The sequence below is a fragment of the Coturnix japonica genome, chromosome 4, assembly GCF_001577835.2.
Source record: "Coturnix japonica isolate 7356 chromosome 4, Coturnix japonica 2.1, whole genome shotgun sequence".
Lineage (NCBI taxonomy): Eukaryota > Metazoa > Chordata > Aves > Galliformes > Phasianidae > Coturnix > Coturnix japonica.
In genome coordinates this window covers 14,624,973-14,650,767 of record NC_029519.1, presented here as the reverse complement: position 1 = coordinate 14,650,767, position 25,795 = coordinate 14,624,973, and the positions used below count along the sequence as shown (strand labels likewise).

Below are 25,795 nucleotides of genomic sequence, written 5' to 3'. Positions count from 1 at the left end.
CCGCAGTCTTGAGCCACCTACTTGTCCCTCCTGACTGAATAAAGAAGAAATCTGAATGTTTTTTCCCAAATTCATTAAAGAAAATGCCTCAGTTGGGCTCTATGGTAACAGCTGGATAGCAGTAGGTTGCTATTAAGCTTAATTGCAACTATAAGGCTTTCAAAGCTATGGTATATTATGCAGTAAATACACAGTTACAAGAAAATAAGTGTTAATCTAATCTTAGAAATATACATATATATGTTCATGATTTTCTAAACAAATACTACAGGTAAACGGGCAAAAAAACAGAAGAAAGAAAATGTCTGCACAGTTCATTTCCTCTAGAATAACTTTCTTCATGGATTGGTGTGACAAGGCACAACTTTATTTAGACAAGATTCCTAATAAACATTATCTTGTACAGCCTGTTTCTGTTTAGCTGGGCAATTGAAAAGAGAAGCGTTCTCACATAAGTGACTGCCAAATAGATCTTCTAAGACTTAGGGTTTTGTTTTTTGTAACTAGACTTAGTATCCACCAGCCACAGATTTGTCTTTGTCTTCTAGTACATACACATACTAGTACATACACTAGTAGATACATTCCTAGCAAGCGCTCTATCAAAGTCCATTATTAGAATCTCAGATATTAGTATTTAGAGTTTGAAAATATGGAGGAAATACGGGCTTTGCAAGTTTTGTAAGCGGAGCAGTGACAGTATCACTGACAAGGCAGCTGAGAGGCTTGCAGCGTAAGTTGGGTCCACTGCTGCTGAAAGGAAGAATTCAGTTTGGAGAACAGGTACTCCTGACCTCACAGCTCATCTTTCCTTGGATTGCCTGATGGCTGGGTGTCCTGCAGGATGGCCCTACAACATTACACTTATGTAGCATACACTCCATAGAACACTGTATTTGACTTTATGGTACTTTGCTGGCAAAACCCCTCAGGTATCTTTGGTACATCATCAGCCCTCGATCCTGCACATGAGAGGTCTGAGGCAGTGGCCATGATGGTGTCTGAGGAACTCTGAGGCAGTAGTGCTACAGTTTGTGCTCCTTTCACTCCTATCTGGGATGTGTTCAGAGAAGACTCCAGATGACTGGTTGGCTGGATGCTGCTGGAAACTCAGGAAGCCAAAATCTGCAAAAATTGCCTCTGCTTACCAGTAGATGCAGCTTGCAGGAGCTGATTAGTGTGGCTGCTACTGACGTTTGTGGGCCCTTACCTCAGGCACATGTGAGCAAGTGGTAGTGTAAACACTGTAGTTGCCTCACATTTGTTAATTGTGAAAGCTAAGAGTATAAGCATACTGAGAAAATATGAAGGCTTGAAGGTCAACCCTGCATTTGGTGAGTGAAACTCTTATCAACATGGTCCACGCACTCATTTGCGTTGTGTACCCCAGATATCAGGAATGTTAAAATGGAAGTGTCTGTGTCTAATGATAATAATGTAAGAGAAAACCTAAATTCCTAAACTTGGAGCTTGTAGACTGTTATACAGTCAAAGAAGGTATTTCTGACACTGTCAGTCCTGACTCTTTATTCTCAGTTCCAGATCAGAAAACACTCTCCATTGTTTCTCTGTTCTGCTGCTCCTTTTTCTTCTGGTATCTTGATTCTGACTAGAATCCAAAGGCAGTGTATTCTTAAATAAACTTGCCTTTGTTATGAATAATCATTGCACATATTGCTTGCATACACAGCAATATAAAGCATTCAAGGACTAAAAGCAAGTTTGCCTTTCTAAGATTTAGACAGCCATCTTGAGTTTCCCCCATTTACAAGAATCCTCAGACATCATCAATGGGATGTGGGGCAAATGAATGACCAGAGTGACCAATTAAAAGGATAGGTTTGTTCCCCATATCACCCCTCATTATGCCTATATTTCTCTTTCTCCTATTGGAACAGCCTGTGCTGAACACAAAGTAGGAGATAGGCAAGCAATTCCTTAAATGTGGCCTTTCTTGAGTTACTATATCGCTATATTTTAATGTATAGTACCTGTAAGCCAACGCTAATGTTGCAGCATGAAGGAGTTATGAGCAGAAAACCACACATGGCCATATGCCAACTGCTTGCTAAATTCAAATTGCAGCTCTAGATGATTATTTATCGCATTAATCAGTTCAAACAGAGCTAAAATAAATCACTAGTTACATGTTTACCATTCTCCTCTCCATTTGGCATTTATCTTTATTCATCTGCTCAGCGAGTTGTGAAGGAAAGTAAATACTCCATGCTTCTTCCTGAGTTGACACTAGATGTCAGTGAACTTGGAAGTAGTTTCAGCTAGCAGTATAACAACACACCCAAAGATGTTTTGTTTTATGCTTAAATTAAATGCAAACTTTTCCATGGGACATCTATTATTGGATTAAGTACAACCACCTTTATTTTGTGCTTTAGTTTTGCTGAGGATATTTTTTTAACACTAATAGATTTGGGAATTACAGAAAAGTATATCCTGCCTAAAACCTTATACCTGAAATTGAAAAAGCTCATTAGGTTTTTTTCAACCTTTCCTACTTCTGTAATATGATGATAACCCTAATTATTTCTAGCTTCTGTTTAGTCTTTTCTAGTACCTTCACTAAAATCTAATGGGGATTGTGTTTATCACATGCTGATGAAAAGAAATAAAGGACTGATACAAAAGGAATGGGAGTCATGCTTTTCTGGAAGGGAGAATCAGATTTGATATTCTGTGGTCCAAAACAAAAATGCAAGATTTCCATATTGACTTCAAACAGCTCCATCTCTTCCTCCAATGGCAATGTAACAAGAACATTGGATGCAATTCAGAGAAAAAAAGCCAAACAGATTCCAGGCATCTGTTCTTTATCAGTTAGTCAATTTACTAGTGCCATATTCCTAAGAAAATGTTCCTAGTTAAGTCACTGTTCTATCCTTATTTGCATTTGATTTTCTTCCTCTGCTGCATCTCTGAAATGTCAGCTCTGCAGTACACAGCTTTTCCTACTCCTTTCATTAATCCAATAGTAATGGACAAATTAATGTTACCATTTGAAGGTCATCACTGGGCTTCACAATTCCTGTGACAATAAGATTAGTAAGAAATAAGAAGTTACGTTAATTTCTTACAGAGTATATCAACAAAGGTGGATTCCCATATTAACTTCTGTGACTTGTGACCCATTATTGATTAAACAATCCATGTCAGTGAACTGTTTGCTGTCTAGTTTATATTTGTCTGACTCAAACAGCCTGAAGCATATTCAAATATGAAATATGTTTGTGTAAATCAAAAGTCCCAAAGAGAAAATTGGTATGATATGGTTTTTCTGTTGTATATGATTTATTATGTTATTCACAGAATAATTCAGATTAGAGGGGATCTCAGGAGATGATGTAATCCAGCCTTCAACAGGGTCTTTTTCTGTTCGTACCATCTGCGATGCTTTTCAGTGTAATGGACTTGTTTCTTTGCTTATTTGTAGTACAAATTACACGAGCTGAAAGAAATACATTACAGTACGTCATGCAGGTACACAGTATTATGGAAACCACGTTGCATCTATTCATGCTTATACTTCCACGCATCAAGATGATTGTCCTTACAGAATGAAGTACATCAATCAGACTGAGATAGGTATTACTTTATCTCATTAAACATTTCATCTCTGTAAAACTTCAGTTCCTTTATTTCAGTTTATCTGGGAATAAGATTCAGGGATACGACAAAGACACTCAAACCAATAGAATTTCTTTGTGATTAGTTAAGATTTGTAGGTAGTGGCTACAGATCCTTCCAAAGCAAATAAAAAGCACAGAGAGGCTGTCTCTGTTTGAAGTCAGCAACCAAAGTCTGTTTTGTTTTGCTTATAAATACAGAGTAATCAACCAATTCTAGCAAGTTTGCTTAATTTAAAGGAAAGAATAAATACAGCAAGCAGGAATATTTCTCTACATTGAGTTCAACTTGACAAAGATATTGCCTGTGATTTTCTGCTCGAAGTTTAATTACCTCCTTTGGCTCAATTACCAGAACTCTGCCTATAGTGAAAGGTGCTTCAAAGTAATACAATTCATTTTACTGTTGAGTCACCAAAGATGTCGTTAGTTTTGGCTTGCAGTACAACTTACTGATTCAGAATTTTATGTTAAACTGAACTTTAAATTGGTTGAACAGAAGAACAAGAACTGGCTTGTGTAGAAGGTAAAACATTTTATAAGCATTACTCTTCTTATTGTCATCATTTTTCTTGTTTGTGATGTTTTCTTATGTTTTGGTTGCTCTGTGTGTTGGGTCTAGAAGTTTTGGGTTTTGTTTGATCAGGATGTTTGATTTAGACATCAAAACCCAGAAGAGGGTCACTGTAAAAACACCTTGTGGTATTAAAAAAAATGATTTGCCTCGTTTGGAAAAGCATCAAAACCTCAACAAAGCGATGGCATTTGTTAAAATCATTGCTAATGAATGCATTAGTAATGTGGGATGGTGAGGATTTATAAGATTAAATATTCACATTCATCCTGCTCTGTTAAGGTGCTAACCTCTCACCGTGTCATAATACGTCTGAGATCTTTAAGTAAATAACTGTGCTTTGCTATGGTGTGAACTGAGTGTGGACTGATAGGAATCTTTACTAGCGAAACACAGCTATTTCTCGGGATATTGAAATCAGTACAATTATCATCTTGGGTTTAAATTCTTAAATAATATTTCTGTCATGTGATCCAGAACGATAGTCTGCATTTTCAGTACAGCCAGTTTTCTCATTTAGAAACGACTTTGTTTTGACTCTGTACAGATACACTGGAGGTTTCAGATCAGGTGAAATGCCAACCTGCAGAGATGTCAGCCCACACATTGCTGACTCGGGACTGGAAAAACTCGTTGTTCTCATGAGAGGAGGGAGGAATAAAGGCAAGAAGACAAGTTCTGCGCCAAGTTAGCAAGCGGCGTTGCTGGCAGCTCTCATCTTCAGGGGGTACCTCAGAGAGCAGCACATGGCGGATGTGTGCTGCCAGGGAGGTTGTGGATGCCCCGTCCTTGGAGGTGTTCAAGGCCAGGTTGGACGGGGCCCTGGGCAACCTGATCTAGTAAATGTGTATGTTTGGTGGCCCTGCCAGGCAGGGGGTTGGAACTACATGATCCTTGAGGTCCCTTCCAACCCGGGTCATTCTGTGATTCTGTGGCGGATGACTTCTCACGGTGGCCTTTGTGCAGACCATGGATTCTGTGGGGAACAACCACTCCCTCACACCATCTTTCAGCGGCCCTTGAGCACCACGCCTGGCCGGTACCCAGCGGGAAGTGCTGGCGAGCGGGTTGGGGGCTCTTCGGCCGCTCCACTCCACGAGGAGCGGGCAGGAAGACCAGCAGCCGCTGAGGGGTGATGCGCTGCCCGCCCGCCGCCACTGGGTGCCGCCGTCTGACAGCGGGCCCCGCACTGCCGCGCTCCCCCGGCCCTGTGTGGGGCGCTGCTGCCGAGCGGTGCGGAGCCGAGAGGCTGCCGGGAGCCGCCATTTTCTCAGCCGGAGCGATTCCCGCAGCCGGGGCCGGTGAGGAGGATACGCGGCGCGGTGAGTTGTCAGGCGGGCGCGGCGCACTCGGGTCGGCGGGCGGACTCCCCGCGCGGGGTAGGGCCGCTCCTTTCCAGCCCTGGTTCTGCTCGGGGCCCACCCGCCCCATGTGCTCGAGGGTCGCCGAGCCGGGAGGCGTTGCCACAGGAACGGGCGCGCCCCCTCCGCTGCAGAGGTGTCCGCTCGTGGTTTCACAGCCTGGGCTTTGTGGTATCCACTGAAGTGTCTGCTGCCTGGAGTTGTGATCTCGTGTGTAGGACAGTGTTCGGATGGAGCAGAGTCGTTCAGCTCTTCCTCCTGTGCTGCTGCCCGCACTGGAGCTGTGCTGTGTGTTACGTTAGGGATGAGGTGTGGTGGTGTTTGCTTCACTTACACCAAAAGAAAAAAAACATTTTGCTGATGGATGCTTCCAAATCCTTTCTTAACTAATAGCTTGATGCAGTTAAATATACACTGAATTATTCACCTCGTCTCTTGAAATAACTGCGTAAGATGAACTTTAAGAAAGCAAGTTTTCATCTGGGGATGAAAAGTTTTGTTGAATAAGTCTATATTTTGATATATTTTTTTTGTTTCCTTAAGTGCTTCCTTTTGCTGTCCTGTAGTTTTATTTAGGACCCATAAGAGGACACACGAGTGATTCAGTCCTTTTGGAAGTTGGGCACCCACGCTGTTGGCCAAGAAGGGCAAAGAAATGAGTTAATGACAGCTCTGTGCTTCCTCTGACCTTGCTCCTTGTAACCAGCAGCAAAAGTGAAAGAACTCTGATGTGGGTGTGGTGGGGTTTTTTTCTGCTTCAAGTGATACGAGGCAGACTTGCTTCTGTTATCAGAACAGTTAGAAAATGCGTGTTCCTATCAAAGCCTTTGGAATGTGAAGGTGGATTTTGTTGCAGGCTTCTGTGTGCCCACGATAGTGATGGTGCACCTGTTGCTGTACTGCCAGGCTGGGCGAGGCAGCCAAAGGGAGTTGAAGTGTTGCAGAATATCCAGTTCATAAGTCAATGAAGAGCTCCCTGTGAAGGAAAGGATGTATTTATTTATTTGTTTGTTTATTGCCTAAAGATTGGTGCCAGAACACATGAAACTTGTATCTGCTTTAGTTAATCTGCTGCTAACCTTGGTTGGTGGCAGGATACCAAGGGGAAAGCCATTGTAGATACCCTTTCATTCTTATTTTCCATCAGGAGTTAATGGATGTAGTCTCTTGCAGCTTATTTTTCATAGCAAGAGGTCCATCATGAGATGTTCTATTCAAAAGGCTCTGAACACAACTATAGGAAGCCAGGCTCTAGAAATAGATTTCTGAACCTAAGGGGAAGAAAATTTTAGTTGTGCAGATAGGCTGAAGGTATGTGAAAGTGGAAGAAGGCGTGTTGCACAGCCTGATTTGGGTTGTCCTTCAGGACTAGAAATGCTATTGTTTTAATTGGTGCTGCTTCTTAACAGCTCAGACTGTATCACAGAATGTTTTACTTTTTGCCTTTTCTATGCTTGGTTAGTTATCGGGTGGATACCAGCAATAAGATATTTGACCCCCTTATACGTTGCTGTGTCTTTGAGTAGACGAAGAAGGGACAGCAATTGATTTCATAAGGAGAGATTTTGCACATCTAGTTTTAGGAACGTTTCCTATTTTAGAAATGGAAACTGTAATACTGTGTGCACAACTGAAAATTGTTACCAGAGAACCTGGGTGCTTCCCATGTTAATTTTGGACTTGATGACTATCCAAAATCTTCTTTACTAGAGTGCAGGTTCTATTTTAAAGCTTGCTTAGTGGAATCTAATCAATGTTGGAATTGAGAAGCCATCCTCAGTGAGCAATGTCACTTATGTAATATAGAACGTAAAATGAAGCTGGTCTTGAAGTTTGCTGTCCTTCCCCTTCTGTGTTCTGAACGTTTTCTTATTAAACAGTAAGGCAGCATTTGGTGCTGAGTGCTGTCTGCAGGTGCAATTTTCACGTTTCACTTTTGTGTTAGAATTAGTCCTCGAGTCATCCCAACTTGATAAAAAACTTCAAGTATAGAGGATAATTCAAGAGATTCCAAGCACACAGCTGTGTGTATGCACACCAATTTGGGTGTGTATGATTTCAGCCCATCGATGAATGACAAAGCATTCATGCTAGTGATACTGGGCTGAGGTGCCATTTAGCCCAGATGGATTTGCTGTGTGAGCAGCCCAGCTGGGCAGAGGTCATGGGCTCCCTGTGCTGCCCTGCTGCTGCAGTTTCTTCCTTTATAATCGCAAGGATCTGGCAGTTTTGCTGTGGCATTAATCACTTTACTGCAACTGGAGTCCAGTCTCATTATGTCCCCTTGAAGAGAGCTTGTCTCTTTCTGTCTTTTCACTCATCTATAGGCATAAATGTTTTCTAGCTGAACAGTAAAAGCATGTGATGCTGCAAGCTGGAGCACAGCTCATACTTGAGAAGGGAGGAGTATCCATGGTCACTGCAGGTTTTGCCAGGTGTTTTTTATCACTGCCCATTTTGTTCACATATTCCCATTGACTGCCTTTTTTTTTTCTTCCTAACCAAGAAGAGCAGTAACTCCGTTGTATTCCTGCAGTGATACACTTTATAGTCACTGATTGATACTTTTGATGGATACTTTGTTCCCCTGTTTTAACTCTGTGGAGGGTTGGATCTGTATAGCTTGCTTCTCAGTTTATTGAAGTTGCTTTGTTGTAGCTTAGGTACATATATCTGTTTCTATCTGAGCTGTTAGGATAGGTGCTTTGTAAAGGACTGCAGCTTGTCTAAGTGCATTTGGAGGCAACAACGATCATCTGGTTTAAACCTACCTGCTGTGTGCAGGGCTGCCAACCTCCAGACCAGGCTGCTCAGAGCCACATCCAGCCTGGCCTTGAATGCGTCCGGAGATGGGGCATCCACAACCTCCTTGGGCAACGTGTTCCAGTGCATCACCACCCTCTGAGTGGAAAAACGTCCTCCTAATATCAACCTAAATCTCCTCTGTCTCAGTTTAAATTATTTAAAGTATTTAAGCTTAAAATATTTAAGCACATGGTAGGGGATATGGAAACAGGATGGGAAAAAAATGACAGACCAATTTTCCAAAATGTGCAAAAAATAAAAGAAAATCCCCTAATGTTAAGTTTATTATTCCCATATGGTTTGTCTGGAAAGAATACTTACAGAAACTCCTTAAGCTTAAATGGTACAATTCCAAGTGATCTGTAATTTAAAAACGGTACCTAAATCCTAGACAGTTTTCTGTACGGCTACGAGAGCACAGTGCCTTTCTTGAGCACCATTTTGTTATGTTTCCATTTATGCTGCATATGAAGCAGTCTGGAACTGGAACTGCCAGGGGAAGTTGAGTCTGTCAGGATTGCTTTGTTGTGTGGTTTGTTTTGTGAGGTTATGTGTAGTCAGGTGCTCTTGGAGTTGCTTCTCTGCCTTTACCTGTAGTCTCTCTTTCTACCTTGTTCTCAGTATGTTTGAGGTTTGGATTTCGTGGGAAGGTTTTGACTGTTTTTTTCCCCCCTTCTCCTCCTCTGCTTTATTTTTAGGTCCTGTCATCTGTAGGCAATTCATTTCAGTGGCAGCAACTGTCAGATCTAAACTTCTGCTTTGGATAGGTTTTCTTGTGTCCAAATTGAAAAGGCCAACATCCCTCTTGCTCTTTACTGTATATGAAACGCTTGCAAGGAGCTTCATTTCTTCCTTTTCCCCAGTGGGAAGCTCACTAGGGCCAATCTGAAAACCCTAAAGCTGATGCACTTAGATAAGATTTGGTGCCAAAGCAAAGGGTGTTGTATAGGTGCTTCCCTCCTTACTTAAAAGAAATCTCTCTTTAATGGTTGGACTAGATGATCTTCTAGGTCTTTTCCAACCTTGATAATTCTGTGATTCTTCCAGCAAAATGGTTTGGTTTTTCTAAATGGTTACTGTTATGTAGATATGAACATGCTAAAGTGTGTGAATACTTCGCAAGCTCCCTTCCTTATTCATCTTTGTAAGTACAGCTCAGTGCATAGCACACTCCTTTGATCAAATTGCAGCTGAGCAGGCACAAAGTGCAATGCAGCAAAGTGACATCCACATGGTCTGTGGTATGTGTGATCAGCTGGTACAGCGTGTCCTGTTTGATATTTACTTGGTGCACTGCTCTCGCATTTCAGAACTGGGTCGACAATAAACACTCCCATTGCTCTCATAGTGAGCATGTCAAGCAATACAAGCTGTGTGTTGGATGCGTGCTGTGGCCGGGAACGCAAGGCTGTGCCACTGCCTGTCTGGTTTGAAGGTTACTGCTGTGTTGCCATTTGGAAAGAGACAGGGATTAAAAATAACTCCTTCTAATGTCAGTCTGCTTTAGGGTTGAGGATGGGAATAATAGTGTGTGATAACGTGCTTGAGAGAGAAAAGCAGATCGGTTGTTTTTTCCTTTGAAACATTTTAGTCTGAGGTAAAGTGATGGTGTCATAGTTTTGCATAAAATCATAATTGGCACAAAACTTGAATGGGAAATGCCCGACTTCTAAAATTTAGGCATGCAGTTCTATATTTTCAATAAGGTAATGCCTGGGTTGTGAACTTTATGGGGTCTGTTAGTTCGTTGTTTTTAGTTTTCCCCAAACGGAAGCTTAAAAAGTAGTGCTGTCTAAATGGATACTTCAGCCTAAAAGTGGTAGGCGTCTTGTGGCAAATAACTTTCATGTATTTAAAAATAGGATGGAACTTGGCTCAGCTTCTGGAAGTCTTTCAGGTTAAAATGGGCTTTGTTTACTCACTTCTTATATGAGGAGATGTTTAATGCTTCAATAATAATAATAATATCACCTGGCTTTCTAAGTAAAGATGAAGTTTAATCACAATAGAAGATCCAGGAATTTTAATGAAATCTATGTGGAATGGGTTAAGTCAATTCTTTTCTAAACTCAGGCCTGCTGTGTGAATGTATCATAAAGTGTTGTATGTGTGTGTGAGTTGGCTACAGATTAGTACTTTATGTTTCTCAGTCATAAACTTTCTTCTGCACTTAAATAACATTTTGGAGTTCTGTTACTTCACAAGACATTGCTTTCCATTGTTATCCCATGTAAGATGTAGTCCTATAATACAAAGCTGATGTTTGAAGTTTAGTCTTCCATTCTTTCCCTCTCTGTGTCTTTGCCCAAGCGTTCCCTTCTCAGTTCCTCAGTGTCCTCACAGCACCCAGCTTCCCAGCAAACACCCAGACGATCAGCAGAGTAAGCGGAATAAATAATACAAAGTGATGTATATGGTAGTTTGTCTCATGCTGTTACTTCTGCTAGGAGAGTCTGTCACATAGGAGCCGCCCACGGGATATTTTGAGTTCTACAGGCTTTATTTTTAAAGGTGAGAAGTTATTTCAAGAGAAGGGGGGAAAAAAAACCATGATTAAGCATGATATGCTTATAAACAATCCGAAAGCAAAACTTCCCTTAAAATAAGTTCCTGTGACCAAAACCTTTAGAACAGAGGGGGCTGGGCAGTGATTCAAGGAATGACACCAGAGAAGCAGCAGGGCCTGGGCTGGTGCAGGTAGCAGAAGGATGATCAGTAATGAGTTGCAATAATGCAATATGACCCCTTGTTAAAGTGACGCTTGCAAAAGACAGCTTGCAAGTACCTAACTTGCAGGAAACGGAGGCATGATTATTCTCTCAACTCTTCTTTAACTTTGTCTATCATGCTCATTGTTATAGTGAGTGGTCACCATTGGGCTTATGAAACAAAAAGGTACAAACCAAGGGAGGTCTTTGTGTCTCTAGGAAATCCCTGAGGCCCATCAAACTGGGGCCTTGCTCTGTCTCCTCCCCTCAGGACAAAGTTCAGAGGGTGGATAACAGAAGGTTGGCAGTAGGTTGCGATTGCCTCAGCTGTTTTGTTTGCAACAGATCAAAAAGGGATGTAGAAGCTCTGATCTGGTTTAAAAGCACATAGAAAACAGATGTAGGATGTAAAAACTCTTAATAGGGTAAGAGTTGGGATTTTTGTCGTTATTTCTGAACCTGTTTTTATGTAAGTAAAAGTAAAAACACGCTGCTATTTGTACTTTGAAAGCACATTTGTGAGATACTTTCTGAAAAGGAACCTCCGAACTTTGAAAGATGTGAAGCAGACGTTGTTTGCCACCCTCTGGGAAGTCTTTTAGGTGTGCAGATAAGAAAAAGAGTATGCAGCTGAGGCTGTGCGAGCAATGCAAATCATTGCGTGATTGAGGAGTAGTAATGATGATTCCAATTGCATGAGATCATTTGATCTATTTATAGGAACAACCCTACAGGATTTAAAAGCAAGATTTTTAATGGGGAATAAATATGAGCCCTTAAACATATATGATAATAATTAAAAAGTATATATACTATACCACATATATATATATATGTATATATATATATATACACACACTATATTAATACCTACAGCTTTCATGTTACTTCATGTAATTACTGAGTTTTACCCTTTGAAGGTCAAAGCAAGCATACAATTCAGACCTGTGGGTCAGTCAATATAATTTATTTGCTGTTTCTGAATTTGTTGAGCTACAATCATTCTGCAGTGTTATTACAGATGTTATTACATTAGTTACGAACCGACTTGCAGAACTAATTGCAGTTGGTGCTCAAAACCAGCCTTGTGCCCACAGCTGCATGCAGTAAGCATGATGCCGCTGATGTGTTTTCTCAACCTTCCTGCTGGCTCGTTTGCTTTGTCATTGTGGCAAAGTGCGCCATAATCTTTCTTTTTTTAAACTGGCTCAGATAAATGCTTCTCATTGAGTGAATGGAGCTGTCATAAAGGGTTGGGTTTGGGTGTGGGTGCTTGCTATAGCATTGCGCTGAGACCTTTGATGGCCATTACCCTGTCAATGAGGCAGGGTATCTGTCAAGTTGTGTGAGGCACAGGTAATAACTGATTGAAGGTTTCTCATTTGCTTTATCCCTCTTACTGTATAAGGTGCATTCCTGATTAGCACATGCAACAGAAGGCTGTAGTGGCTACCTGGGTGAGAGAGGCTGCTGTGTGCTGGCTCAGATGCATTCAGGACAGCGGAAGAGCTGCTGTAAACACCGGGGGAAGCCAGGTGCATCAAAGCTTTACTCTCAGGCACCAGAACGTCATTCAGCTGAAGAAGCACAGCACCCATTCTTGAATTTGGCACCCAAAGGTTGGATGGTTCCTCTTCTGGGGAAAGGGCCCTCTGTGCCAAAAGGGATACGTGCACCCATCAGGTGGGGGCTGTGGCCTGCAGGCAACCTGCACCAAGGCAGGAATCACACGCTTTGAAACTCTGATCTGTCCAATTGCTTTTCATTAATGATGTCCTACCCAGAACAAGTTAGGTAGGTGCTTACTTGAAGCATTTTTGTCTCAAATGGAGAGAGCAAAACAACAGTTTTGCAACAGAAATTACTTGGGGGATATGAAGATTTCCAGTGAAAATTGCCAGTGATGGCTGCTAGTTTTGCTTTAGGACTCTCCCGATCACTCTCTGTGCTCTGAAATCACTGTTGGCTCAGCAACTCTAGAGGGAAATGTCCTTTGACCAGTGACTGTGTCTTGGCATGCCCTGTATTTATTTGCATGGTACTGCTAAAAGAGGAATCAACCTTCAGTTGGTTGGCTTATTGGGAAGATTATTCATAGGAGTATTTGGGGGATTTTTAAAAGAAATGTCGCGCTATTTTACCCAGACTGTGTGTCATTTTTGTTGTAGGGTAAGGAGAGTTGTTCACTTGCACAGTTCTGTGGGTGTAGCTACCAAAGCACTGCTTTTGTGAGGCACTAAAAGAGTTAGTGTGTACTCAGAGCTGAGCTTAAACTGTGGCTTGTTTCTAGGCTGTGCTATAAGTCTGGTACATGTTTTTGGGAATAAAAATAAGGATAGATGAAAGGTATCTGTTGGATTTGACATTGCTGATTGTAAAGCTAAGCGTGCATTATCAGGGTTAACATCTGTCTTTGTAACGTTACAGTTAAAATATGGGAAACTTCTGTGATTTTTTTTTTTTCTAAATATTTTGTAGGCTTCATGTTGTGTAGAGCGAGAGGCCACAACTCTTGAAGTCTGCAACTGCTTTTGAGATGAAAAGGGTTGCTCTGTCTCGCTCTGTTCTGCTCAGCACCTGGGCAGCGCTTTTTGAATTGGGGAACCGTGAATGTAGCTTGGAGGATTTACCACATCCTCCAGCTGAAGATTGTTACAGACAAAACCAGCCAGGTTAATCTCTTGCCTGAGTCTCTCACTACATTTGGTAGAGCACTTTGGAGTCCTCTCCAGAGGAATTAGGGTATTTCTCTGTTGGGGATTTGGCAATGTATACCAGGAAATAGTTCTAATTTGTAATGCTTACTTGTACCTCATTTAATTTCTTTCCCTTTTCCCGTGTGGTAGTTACGGGTGGTTTGTTTTGAAATCATCAACATCAATACTTAAGGCCTGTTGAGTTCCATAAATTAGGTGTTTGATTTGGGGGAATATACTTTGTAACCTCTGAAAAAATAGTATTTTCTCTCATCCCGCTGCTACTTGTTGATCTTGTACCATTGCTTTGGCATGAGTGCATTCAAACAAGCCTCTTTCCTCCACCCTGATTTTCCTTCTGTTCAATCCTGTCTAAGCAGAGCTGACCAGTCAAAAAAAACATTCAGGTGTTTCTTGTAAAGGAATTACTGCATCCAGACAAAATTTGGCAGATGTTTTATTCTATTAGATTATTTAATTCTATAATTCCATGTTCTTATCTCAGAAGCCTTTTGTCAGCTTTTAGTTCTTCCTCAATTTTATTATTCTTGCAGTATTCCCTTCCAAAAAATAAAGCATTCTCTTAAATATGTGAACATGTAAATCTGTGTATGTTACAGGCAAATTCTTATTAGTCATGTTTTGTAACATATTCCTGTAATACTTCACAATCTTCCTGCCACTCCTTATGCTTTATCTTTATTTTGGTTTGACTCTGGAGGGGTGGGAGCAGGTAAGGAGGGAGGGAACAGGAGGAGACGTTAATGCATAAAACACAGCTAGTCGAATTTAGCTCATTTCCATGCTTGTGGATGTGTCCTTCTGTCTGAAGATAACATGTATATGCTTTGTTTAGGGAATTTGAAGGAAGAGCCCTACGTATGAGGAGATGACGTGTAATGGCCCGGATAACTCTGAACCTGGTGCTGCCCCAGCCACTGACAGTGACCAGGAGTGGTCCCAGGAACACTCCCGGCTAGGAACCTTTGTGGAGTTTCCCCGCGATTGTCCGGTTCCAGCATCAGCACTAGCTCGAGCTGGCTTTGTTTATACTGGAGAAGGTGATAAAGTCAAGTGCTTCAGTTGCCATGCGACTATTGAAGGATGGGAGCCTGGGGATTCAGCGATTGACAGACACAAAAACCTTTCCCCAGATTGCAGATTTATTACTGAGTCTGCTTTTTTGGAAAATGATGTACGTCCTCTTGCGCAGAGCCACCGGCATAGAACTGAAAACGGCTCCAGCAATTCAGCCCTCTCCTCTGCTCTGGAGGACTTGTCTGATGTGGAGGCAGATTACCTGTTGAGAACCAGGCAGGTTGTGGACATGTCTGACACTTTGTATCCTAAAAACCCTGCTATGTGCAGCGAAGAAGCCAGGCTGAAGTCCTTTCACAATTGGCCCCCCTATGGCCTATTGACTCCGAAGGAGTTAGCTGGTGCAGGACTCTACTATACAGGTGTCGGTGATCAAGTTGCATGTTTTTGTTGCGGTGGAAAACTGAAAAACTGGGAACCTGGTGATCGAGCTTGGTCTGAGCACAAGAGGCATTTTCCCAAATGCTTTTTTGTCCTGGGCCGGGATGTTGGAAATGTTTCAACTGAATCTATTTGTACAGAGCTTGGGAGAAGCTGTCTAAGCAACGAACAGCATCCAAGGAATCCATCCATGGTAGAATATGAGAGGCGGATACAAACGTTTTTAACTTGGATATACCCTGTTAACAAGGAACATCTTGCTGAAGCAGGGTTCTATAGCACAGGTAAGATAGACCCCCAAATGGCGATTACATCTTACAAATAAATGTTGTGCAAATATGTTTTATAATGAAAAATATAAGCACTTTCCTATTCTAATGCAGAACGGTTTGCCAGACTTTTAGTAGAACTGGTATTCATTCTGCTTTCCTTTACAAACTACTTCTTGTGTTTCTCTTGCATGATTACAGCCACCCTATGAGAATGTTTCTTAGCACAATATCAAATTGTCAGGTTTGTTTGTTTGCTTTGTTAGCAGCAGAGCATCAAAATAAGTTTTCCTTACCTGCTAAAACCCTCCTAATGTATCTTTTACAATAGCAATAACTGAAGCAAATAGTTTTAAAAAATGAAGTGCTGTCCTCCAGATAAACACCTCAGGTCTAAAGAGCAACTGTGTAGCTCTGAAGCTTCTGAACCAAGACAGTGCAGGTTATATGCCATTTTAATTAGTTAATGTGTTTACATTATCATGGCATCCAGACAACCAAAAAAAGCAAGTGCCATTATTACCTAATGTAAAAGCTTTATGAAGACGAGGACTCTACTGGAAGAGATTTTACTATTAGGAATCCAGTGTATCATCTGGATAAGGCTCTAATATCGTTGTGCATTGCTTTTTCAATCTGGAGAAGGCAAATAATTCCTTATTGAATTGTGTGGTGCAGATAAAGCTCTTTGAAATTCTTTACTGAGAGATGCTGTGCAAAGTTGTGCTATTATTAGGTCACAAAGAAAAGGGGATTATCCAGGATAATTTCTTGCTCTCATCTTAATTGGCTTCTCCCTTAGTAGCTCCCAGAAGAGCTTTTTAATCTGATACCATTTGCTTTGCTTGTGGCCATAAATAAAACTCTTGATATATTCTTACATAAGTGGAACACAGGTAATATTTGTACTCAATAGAATTGTTTTATTAGTTCCATCTTGGACTCCTGACAGTAAGTAGCTTACCTTGGCCAAGAGAGATCTATACTGTGAAGGTGAACTGAACAGGCAGTTTAAGAGACCAAAAGGCTCTTTAAACGGCTTTGCATTTCTGGTAGGCTGAGACAGAGTTAGTTTTGGTGAAAAACAAACAAACAAAAGTACCCCCTCCCTCTTATTTCAGTCAGCACAGAGTCTGAGAGAGTTCTGGTGCAGTCTTTGATGGGGGTAGGCACAGTGCTAGTGCTGAAGGAATGCTATTTCTTCAGAAATTGCCATCAGTTATGCTGCTTCTATGTAGAACCCATTAATTTTAATGGTGAAATGAAGGAGCAAAGAACACTCTTTTGAATGAAATTCCTATTAGTAATTTCTATTCTTGCTTTACTGTTACTTGAATAGAAAACAGAACTGTGGTCATGAGGACAAACAGATAAAGTTGTGTCAGTTCCTTTCCAAATAAACTTTTTGTGGTAATGACTTAATGGCCTGTTTATCAGAGGGATGCACTATCTGATAATAGACTCTTTTTAGCATTTGCTTTTTAATTACTTGCTATATCAGAATTCTCAAATATTGTATGTGACTCTATTTTATGTGACTTTAAGGTCAACTTTTTTTTTTTTCCTGAACGTTTGTTTCAGATCATGTTTATTATACTCTTATACGGATTATTTTCCAATTACAATTTCCACTCAGTAATATAAATGTTTGTTGTTTGTAATAATGTAGTGCTTCAGCTAAGAACTCCTTGTCAGTGCATACTAAAAATATGTAACTTGGGTGTTTGCTAAGGTAATGGTGATCATGTTGTGTGCTTCCACTGCGGTGGAGGATTGCAAGAATGGAAGGAAAATGAAGACCCATGGGATCAACATGCCAAGTGGTTTCCTGGGTAAGGTATTTTTTTTACAGTTTTCTTTTGACACTTCATAGAACTGTAGAATCCCTGGAGTTGGAAGGGACCTTTAAGGGTCATCTAGTCCAGTGCCCCTGCAATAAACAGGGCTGTGCACATCTGAGTTGTCTTCATAGTATTTTGTTTTTATGACAGAGCCTACTAGTAAGGTCTTTAGAAATCTGACTGTGACTTTGATGCTGTTTCTATTTATGACAGTGGAGGGTTTCTTTTTGTTAGCACATCCACATTGGTGGCAGTGTTTCAGATTCTCACAATATGCTACATAGATGATTCCAAAATTAATGTCTCATTTATTTACAGGGAAACTACAACAGATGCAAAAAGCACAATTGCACTGTCTGATAGAGCAAATTCTCAGCTATAAAGCATTATTTTTCAGCATAGTCACCACAGCTAGGTATGTGTTTTCACCAGCAATGAACAAGAATCTATTTGCCATGCTCATATAAATAAATAAAATCTGCCCCAGCTACTGCCCAGTAGCTTGGACTGGTTGGAAAATAACAAAACACAAAGCATCTGCATTACCAGTTGCTGCTTTTCTGTGATTACAAACTACTTAAAGAACCAGTGTTTTGACATGATGTTAGTTATTCATTAATTCATTGGAGTTTTTTACTACTATAAACATGTAGCATGAGGTGACATGGCCAACAGTTCCTTAGCTTCCTGTTTCACCAAATCTGCAACACATAATTACTGCTGAAGCAATTAATAACTTTTTAGAAGCACTTAGGTGATATTACTGATGTTGATTGTTCATTTTGAAGTTTGGGAAGCAAGCATTCTATGTGAGGTAGGAATTGTATCAAACCTTTATGAAGTTACAATATCAACTTCTGTTTGCTGCTTATGTAGTTATATGATAACTAAATATTTTTGTTTATAGGTGCAAGTTCTTGAGAGAGGAAAAGGGAATAGAATTTATTAATAATGTTCACTTAAGAGATGGATGTAGGGATTCAACAGTAAGTGTCTTCTTATTGATTAAATATTTTACTGAAGTAGAAAACAATCATAACCTAATTTTCGTATGAAGTCAATCTTCTGATCATCTGCATAACTTTTTAGTCTTCCTGCTGCTTCTTTCCTTGGCAGAAAGTAAAAAAACATTGAAGTATGTTTTGATTCTGCTATTTGAGCTTCATAGATTGTACAGTTGTCCCTACTTAGATAATGAATGCCAGCTTGGGTGCCTTGTGGGTTGTTATATATTCCATACTGAAATGCTAATCCTTGTAGGCTGGGAACCAAGAGCCACGTACATATTATTGCACCAGAAAAGTGTTAAAATGAAAATGTAACAAAGTCTGAATGCCATAACAAAGTATGAATCCCTTTGCCAATGTTTAGAGCAGAGAAAATCTGCTCTAACTATAGTAGTTTTACTCAATAAAATAACTGAGGTCAAATAGCTATTTTGTGTCTTATAACTGTATAGGTCTCCTCGTACTCATTCCAGAATTGTAATTTTTTTCATCTTTCTATTTATTTTTTAGATAGAAGCTGCTGAAGTTTCAATACTTCCTGAAGGTATATAGTAAAAATAACAATAATAATAATAAAACCAAATTTCTAAGTTAACTCTATTATATTTTTCAAAAATGGCAGGCAAATTGTTGGGTGATATTCTTTTACTGCTTTGTTCCTTCTAAATTGCACAATGAATTTTGTTTCTCGTGTGATAACTCTAATCATCAGTGGATAAATACTGCATTGAATTAGAGAAGTTACATGATGAACACTGCAGAATACTGAAACAAAGTGATTGTTGTTGATTTTCATGAGGTGGGAAGACTTACATTGCAAAAAGACAAGGAATCTAGGAAGCCGAGGAAGCTTAAATGACTTATGTGGAGGAATGTGTTATGGTAAAATAATGTTTCTTATGAATATGAGAACGCTGAGATGGTAAAAGAAACAATAGGCAGGCAGTCATGCTGCAGCGCGATGTGGAATGAAAGCTCTTGCTGATAAGAGTGCTTACACAAGATCTATTTTAAAAGCTTTTCAAATACATAGGACACACTGCTGGAAAATCTATTCAAGCAATTACATTGAAAAAGAGAGAGGAGGAAGTCCCATAGACTGAAGAGCAGTTGTGTCCTAAATGAGTGGTGTGTGTTATCCTGGGAAGACTGACTTCAGAAATTCTGAAGTGATTGCGCTTGTGTTTCGATTTCATAAATTCATATTGTTGTATTGATTTCTATTATCAGATGGATGGGTTGTTTTTCTTTTCTGAACTGAATTACAACTAATGTAAAGTTAGCAAATACTTTAGTATTTACTGTTCCTTGGGATTTATGATGATTTCAGTTAATGTTCAGCTTTGGACTTTGTTTCACAAATTATGTAGGACATGTGATTTAAGGAATTGTGTTGAAAATGTTGAAGTAGTTGATTTGAATCGCAAGCCTAGGAGGATTTCCATACTATAAGCAGATGAAGAGAGTCTGGGAAAACAAGGACTGAAAAGCTCTCGAGTTTTCCAATGCAGTACTTAAAAGCAGCATAACTCTCAAATCAGAAATGCAGTTCTTTTTGCTAAATATCTGCAAAGGTGTTTTAACTATAATGAATACAATCAGATATTATGTTAAATATATATATATGTATATATATATATGTATATGTATGTTAAATTGTGGTGTTCTTTTCTTTTCCTTTATTGTTTTAGATGACCTCTTACAGAATCAGTTGGTACAGAACGCTGTACACATGGGTTTCAGTTTGTCTGAGATTAGGAGCACTATGGAAAAGAAGTTGCACGTGTCTGGAGAAAGCTATACGTCTGTTGAGGATCTGGTAGCAGACTTAATAAGTGCTCAGAAAGAAAATATAAAGGGAGAACCACCAAAGGAAAGCCCGCTTGAGCAAGGTGAGCTTAGTAAACTGTAAAACCTACATGTGTACTTTCACAATAACTTGTTTGTCTATGAAGTATATCCTATCATTAACTATTCATTCTGCCCTCTGACTCAAGTATTGCTTAATATGAAGTTACAATATTGGAGCTTAAAGTTTTATATCTTATTTTTGGGCATCAAAGAAGTGGAGCAAGGGGGTGTTAAAAAATATTTGAGGTTAGTAGAATGTCACGTGCAAAATATATTTAGTATTAATACCACAAAACATATTGAAATAATAGTTCAGTACCCTCTGAGGTTAGCTTTTTAGCCAGTGTTACTGTGACAATGGCAAGGATAATTGTAGATATGGGGAAGTAAACACAATTTATTGTCAAATATTCAGTGTACAAAAAATTTAATACTACACTGCTAAAATGTTTCAAGTGTAAAATTGGTGCCATTACTAACAGCACTGAATAGAAGCATTCTCCTTCCTGGCCAATAAGGAACTGCTCCAGTTGCTACTGAACAACATTCCTTTTTAATTATTTACGTTGCAACTATGTTTGGGCATACAAGTCATTCTCAGAAAAGCCATTGTGGTATGCCCTGCTGATTGACCAGAAACAAGTTGTCCCACTCAAGAGCTTATTTGTAGTTTAAAGACAACCATATGGATGAATTCAGAGGGAGAGAAAAGCCCATCTGGTTGGCATGATAGACAGAGAGCTCACTAGCCCGTCCCTTTTAATAACATTTTTCATGGATATTATGCAGAGAAAGAACTTGCAATGAAGATGGGCATTATTTTTGTGACTGACTGCAGGGAACTTTCCCCATGCTGCAGAAGGCTTTTGTAGTGTGTATTTTCAAATGAGGCTTACTAGAAATTGCAGAGCTAATCTACAATGCAAAACAAATTGTTTCTGTATGACAGTTTTTTAAGCTTTTGAAGTATAGGCATTTTCATAAACAGAAGGACGGAGGGAAGTGATATCCTCATTCTTTAGCCTGAGGAAAATTGCTGGGGAAAAGTAAATCCAAATTACTTAACCAGGATTGATTATCCTTTCTTCCACCTTCTGTGTAGGTTTTGAGAAAGCTGTCTGTGGGAAGTCTCTAAAAAAACAAATGGCTCCTGGTTGCAGTATGTGTATCTTAGATTCCACAGATATTTCAAGGTCTTACCAACAGAGATGGCTGAATTCCCTGCACTGGTCTGGGAGGTGGGGGGAAAAAACAGACGTTGAAGATTTCATTTTAGTTTGGTTTCCCGTCTTGTGTGGTTTTGTCTGTGGGTTGTGGGTTTTTTTGCCTTTTTTAAAGGTGTAACTTCTAAATGACATGGAAAGGAAATCCTCTGTCTTTCTGTGGAGGGGGGAAAAAATGAGATGAGATACTATGAAAACATACTAACTACTTTCTGTGTGTTTATTCTTCTTAGATCTCAGTATCGAAGAGAAGTTAAGACGCCTGCAGGAAGAAAAGCTCTGTAAAATCTGTATGGCTAAAGACATATCAGTAGTCCTCATTCCCTGTGGTCACCTGGTTGCTTGTAAGGAATGTGCTGAAGCAGTCAATAAATGTCCACTGTGTTGTACAAATATTATAAAAAGACAGAAAATTTTTATGTATTAGTGAGATGGTGCAGTACTGTAGATGTAACTGTTTCCTGCTTTATTTCTTTAAACGTGTGTAATGTGATAACAGACGGTTGGGTGTTCACCAGTCTAGCACACACGGCGCATCTCACTTTGGAGATAATGTAAACAGTAAAGCTTTAATCAACACCCTGAAAAATGAGTTGACTGTCAGAAGCTGCTAGATTTTTGTTTAAAGCACTCATCCTACTGCCTCCTTAGTGCTCTCCTTACTTTCTGTGCTTTTACTTTGAAGTTGTGTTGTAAAATAACTGTTACTGTATTTTCAGCTCTGTTTGTATTCATGCTTCTACTAATCTTCTGTGAATACAGGAGTTAAGTATACACATGTTCTTTCAGGAAATGGCACAGGAAAACTGGGGGTTTTGATTGAGTAGCACTGATGCTGCATTTTTTTCCCCCACTAACAAGTATGAGAAATCAGAGAGAGTATATAAGTAGCAGAAAAAAACCTGCTTTTTATAGACCATGTTTCTACTAATTACCATTTGCTCAGCTCATTCGTCAAAAATAGACCTGCTTAATTCTCTCTTCTAGTGGGACCAGGGGTAACAGCCTCATCAGAGGAAATAAATTGCTTTAGGGTAATTTTTATGATGTTACTTTGAACGTTCAGATGCCTGAATAGATTTTCTGGGATTAAAATTCTTTCTGATTCATTGGATGCTACATGAAATACTTCATTTTCTGCATCTATTAATCTAGTGTTTCTAGTTTGGAAAACATCGGCTAAAATATCTTTTCATTTTATTCTTGTCCCTTGCCTGTCTTAAAATAACATCAGTTAGAACCTATAGCAAAGTTGTTCCATGTCTTCTAGCTACAGTTGTCTGTGTGATATTTCATAGATCAGTAATTAGATGCCTTTATTGCCACTGAAGGATGTCTATCTGTCTTGTCATTCTTGTTTACGCTTGTAAGCCTCTGTATCCGGTCTCAAATAATAATTAACAGGCTAAACAAACATGAACAACACAGGAACTAGCTCTGAATAGTGTTCTTTTTTTCCCCTCTTTTCTCCTTAGATTTACAAGGTAGCAACACCCTTGGAATTAGTGGACCCTTTTAAAACTGCTTTAAGCTTTGAAAATAATGTAACTGCCTCTGGATACCTGTGACTAATGAAAGATGGAAATTGTAACTGATGTTAATCATGATGTTAATCAGAACACTCATTTTTAAGTTCATTTCATGTGCTACCTACAGGCATAAAATGCAGACAATCCTAGGATGTAATCACCTCGCTGTATTTAAGTTTTTCTGCTGTCCAATGACACGTATTTAAACATTCTTAACATTATTTTTCTTAATCGAAGTTTTTCTACATCAAATCCAATACTGGATTCAAGTATATGTAGCTTCTGGTAGCTTCACTTCATAAACCTGGTTTTGCAAAGCCTAAGCAATGCAGAGCTTTATTTATGTCACTATTCCTTTGTTTCACTGTGGAAGGACTCTGTATAACTGAAGCTTATGCAGGTACAGTTGTTTAAATAATCCGGCCCTCTATAAAACTTGTACATATTCATTTTTGAAATTGACTTGTATTTGTATGTGTATCATCTCAGGTTCTAGCATCTCAAAAACGCCATATGATTGAAAACGTTAGCTCTGTAGCTTTGGTTGTGCCATGATTCATAGAATGTGTAAATCTGCTGCTGAGAGATTTTAGATTGTTACTGTTACTTTGCCAGTTGTTCTGTTGTGATCAATAGTTCCTGTATCCCCACTTACTATTTCTGTCATTGCTGTATAAATAGGCCTCAGAAAACTGGTTTTAGCCTTCTGCTTTTCTCAGCACATCCGTCTTGTATACAAATGTCATTCCTTACAAGTGAACTCGACAGAACTGAAGGATATTCTGCATACCTCATGCCCTTCGTTATGACAGGAGCTCTCTTCTTTTAAAACTTCCCTCATACCCACGAGACATCCATTGTGCGTTTGCTTCATGTTTCTAACATGTAGCATCATTCTAACTCATTTTTTCCTGCTGGTGTTTTAAGTATAGCTGGTTTACAGTAACACTAATTATGTGACTTCCAATTTGCGTGGGCACACTAATATATTCTGTGTATACAGAAATTTTATCTTGGATCCTACACTGAGTAATATATTTGATTAATGACACTTTATAAAGAATATATAGTTTTTCACATGATGAAAGTTTTAAATTCAATATACACAAATGCAATGCCTCTATTTTTTGTTAGATATTTGCTATAATTATATGAGATTTCACAGAACTGACATGTTTCTCCAGTGAAATGTTGTGTATATTTAAAATAAAGTGCAATCCAGTTGTTTGTGGAGTAGTGTTTGATTCTTACATGCAGAAGAAATAAGAGGAGGTTGGATTCTCTTGCTTTTTTGTTGTATAACTCAACTGTTCCTAATTTAACCTGAATGTTGGTAAGGATAGGAAGTATGTTTTAGGTTGAAAGGAAACAATCTGTGGTTTGTATGTGTTAAAATTTGTTTTAAAATATTCATTTGGCTGCTTTTTTAATAAATTGGAATTTAGTCCCTAGGAATTGAGTAGAAACTTCATAAAGAACTCAGTGCTAGGATTTGTGTTCTGGGAAAAAGTAAATATGTCATATACTGGTAAGAAGGGTTTGGGGTTTGGTGTCTTTTTTTTCTCCTGTCTTTTTTAAGAGTTCATTGTTTGAGAACTAACTCATACAGGGCTTTATCGTGGCTTATCAGGACTGATACGGGTTGGCAGTTCTGGCAGCCTTGTCTGTAGCTCCCATTTTCACTTACAGGGAGGGCTTGTGTTAACTTTCAAGTGAAACTAAAGCGCAGGGTGTTTGCACAGGAGCTACTATATCTCAGCTGAAATAGAGTGTTTAGTTATTGGTGCAAACACGTTATGCTGCCTTGCTTTAGCAGATGGTTTGTTACCTAACCTTGACCTAAGTCATGTGAGAGACTGCATGAGCTGGATCTAGCTTACAGCCTCCAACTTTTGCCATATGGACTAGACAAAACTATTTGAGAAGAGGCTGAGCAAATTCTGTTTAAAACTGTTACAAAACTAAATCCTAGCAGGGAGGTGATTTGGGGCGTAAATCTACTATGTAAACTCTTGAAGAGGAAATAAATAGAAGTAGGTCACAAACAATACCTTCAAAACTGAAATGGAAAGAAAAAAACATCCAGTTTATATGCAAATCAATACAGAGTGCTTCACTTTAAAGCTTCTTAATGCTTCTAAAAGATATTCAGTGTATCTGGGATTTTTAAAAATCAAATGTGGAAGATCACTATACTGTTACATTGAGTTTGAATTATTTGGGAACATTAAAAGGTTAAGAGCCTGCTAGCCAAGATGACAAAACTGCTCTGTAGGTTTTAAGGGTTTTTTTTGTTACAATCAGAGTCTTATTCAGACTAAATGCAGGAAAATAATTAGCATAGTCATCACATTTTGACAGGCTGAATTGGGAAGATTTCTTTTAATTGGTTTGATTTTCAATATCTTAAAGGAGCACATGCTGATACTGAGCTGAATGTTTAAAGAGAGAGAAATGAAGGATGCAAATAAACATAATAGAATCACAGGCCCTTTGGAAGGAGAGTTAGTAGCAAGACAGTGATGCCTGGAAGTTGGTTTCTTGAAGAGCTACCTGGAATTAAGAGCTATGGAGGAAAAATCCAGGTACCAATATTTGGTCACTTTCTTTTACTGGTTACTACGTAGAATCTTATTTCTGTTTTACTGTGACAATAGTAGAGCTATTTGCTGCTCCAGGTATGTGGGAGATTGACGTGAGTTTTTAATATATTCTCGAATGATTAATTTAGAAAACATGAAATTGCAACCTTGTTTAGGAATACAAGAACAAGATAAGGACAAAAAGTTTTTGTTATGCCTTTAGCTTTTT

At 39.3% G+C, this 25,795-nt stretch overlaps 1 protein-coding gene across 2 annotated transcripts; it reads left to right on the top strand.

Annotated features, from left to right (window-relative positions):
- Positions 1-5,429: 5,429 nt before the first annotated feature.
- XIAP (X-linked inhibitor of apoptosis) lies at positions 5,430-24,217 on the top strand. Of its 2 annotated transcripts, none has more exons than XM_015860817.2 (7): positions 5,430-5,537; positions 14,642-15,548; positions 17,266-17,365; positions 18,282-18,360; positions 18,892-18,925; positions 20,073-20,273; positions 21,689-24,217. In XM_015860817.2, exons 2-7 carry the CDS (start codon positions 14,675-14,677, stop codon positions 21,880-21,882), a joined length of 1,482 nt encoding a protein of 493 aa, XP_015716303.1. In that variant the 5' UTR covers positions 5,430-5,537; positions 14,642-14,674; the 3' UTR covers positions 21,883-24,217. The 2 variants fall into 2 exon arrangements, with proteins under 2 accessions (XP_015716303.1, XP_032300212.1); XM_032444321.1 differs by lacking the exon at positions 5,430-5,537 and adding an exon at positions 12,462-12,772.
- The last annotated feature ends 1,578 nt before the right edge of the window (positions 24,218-25,795 follow it).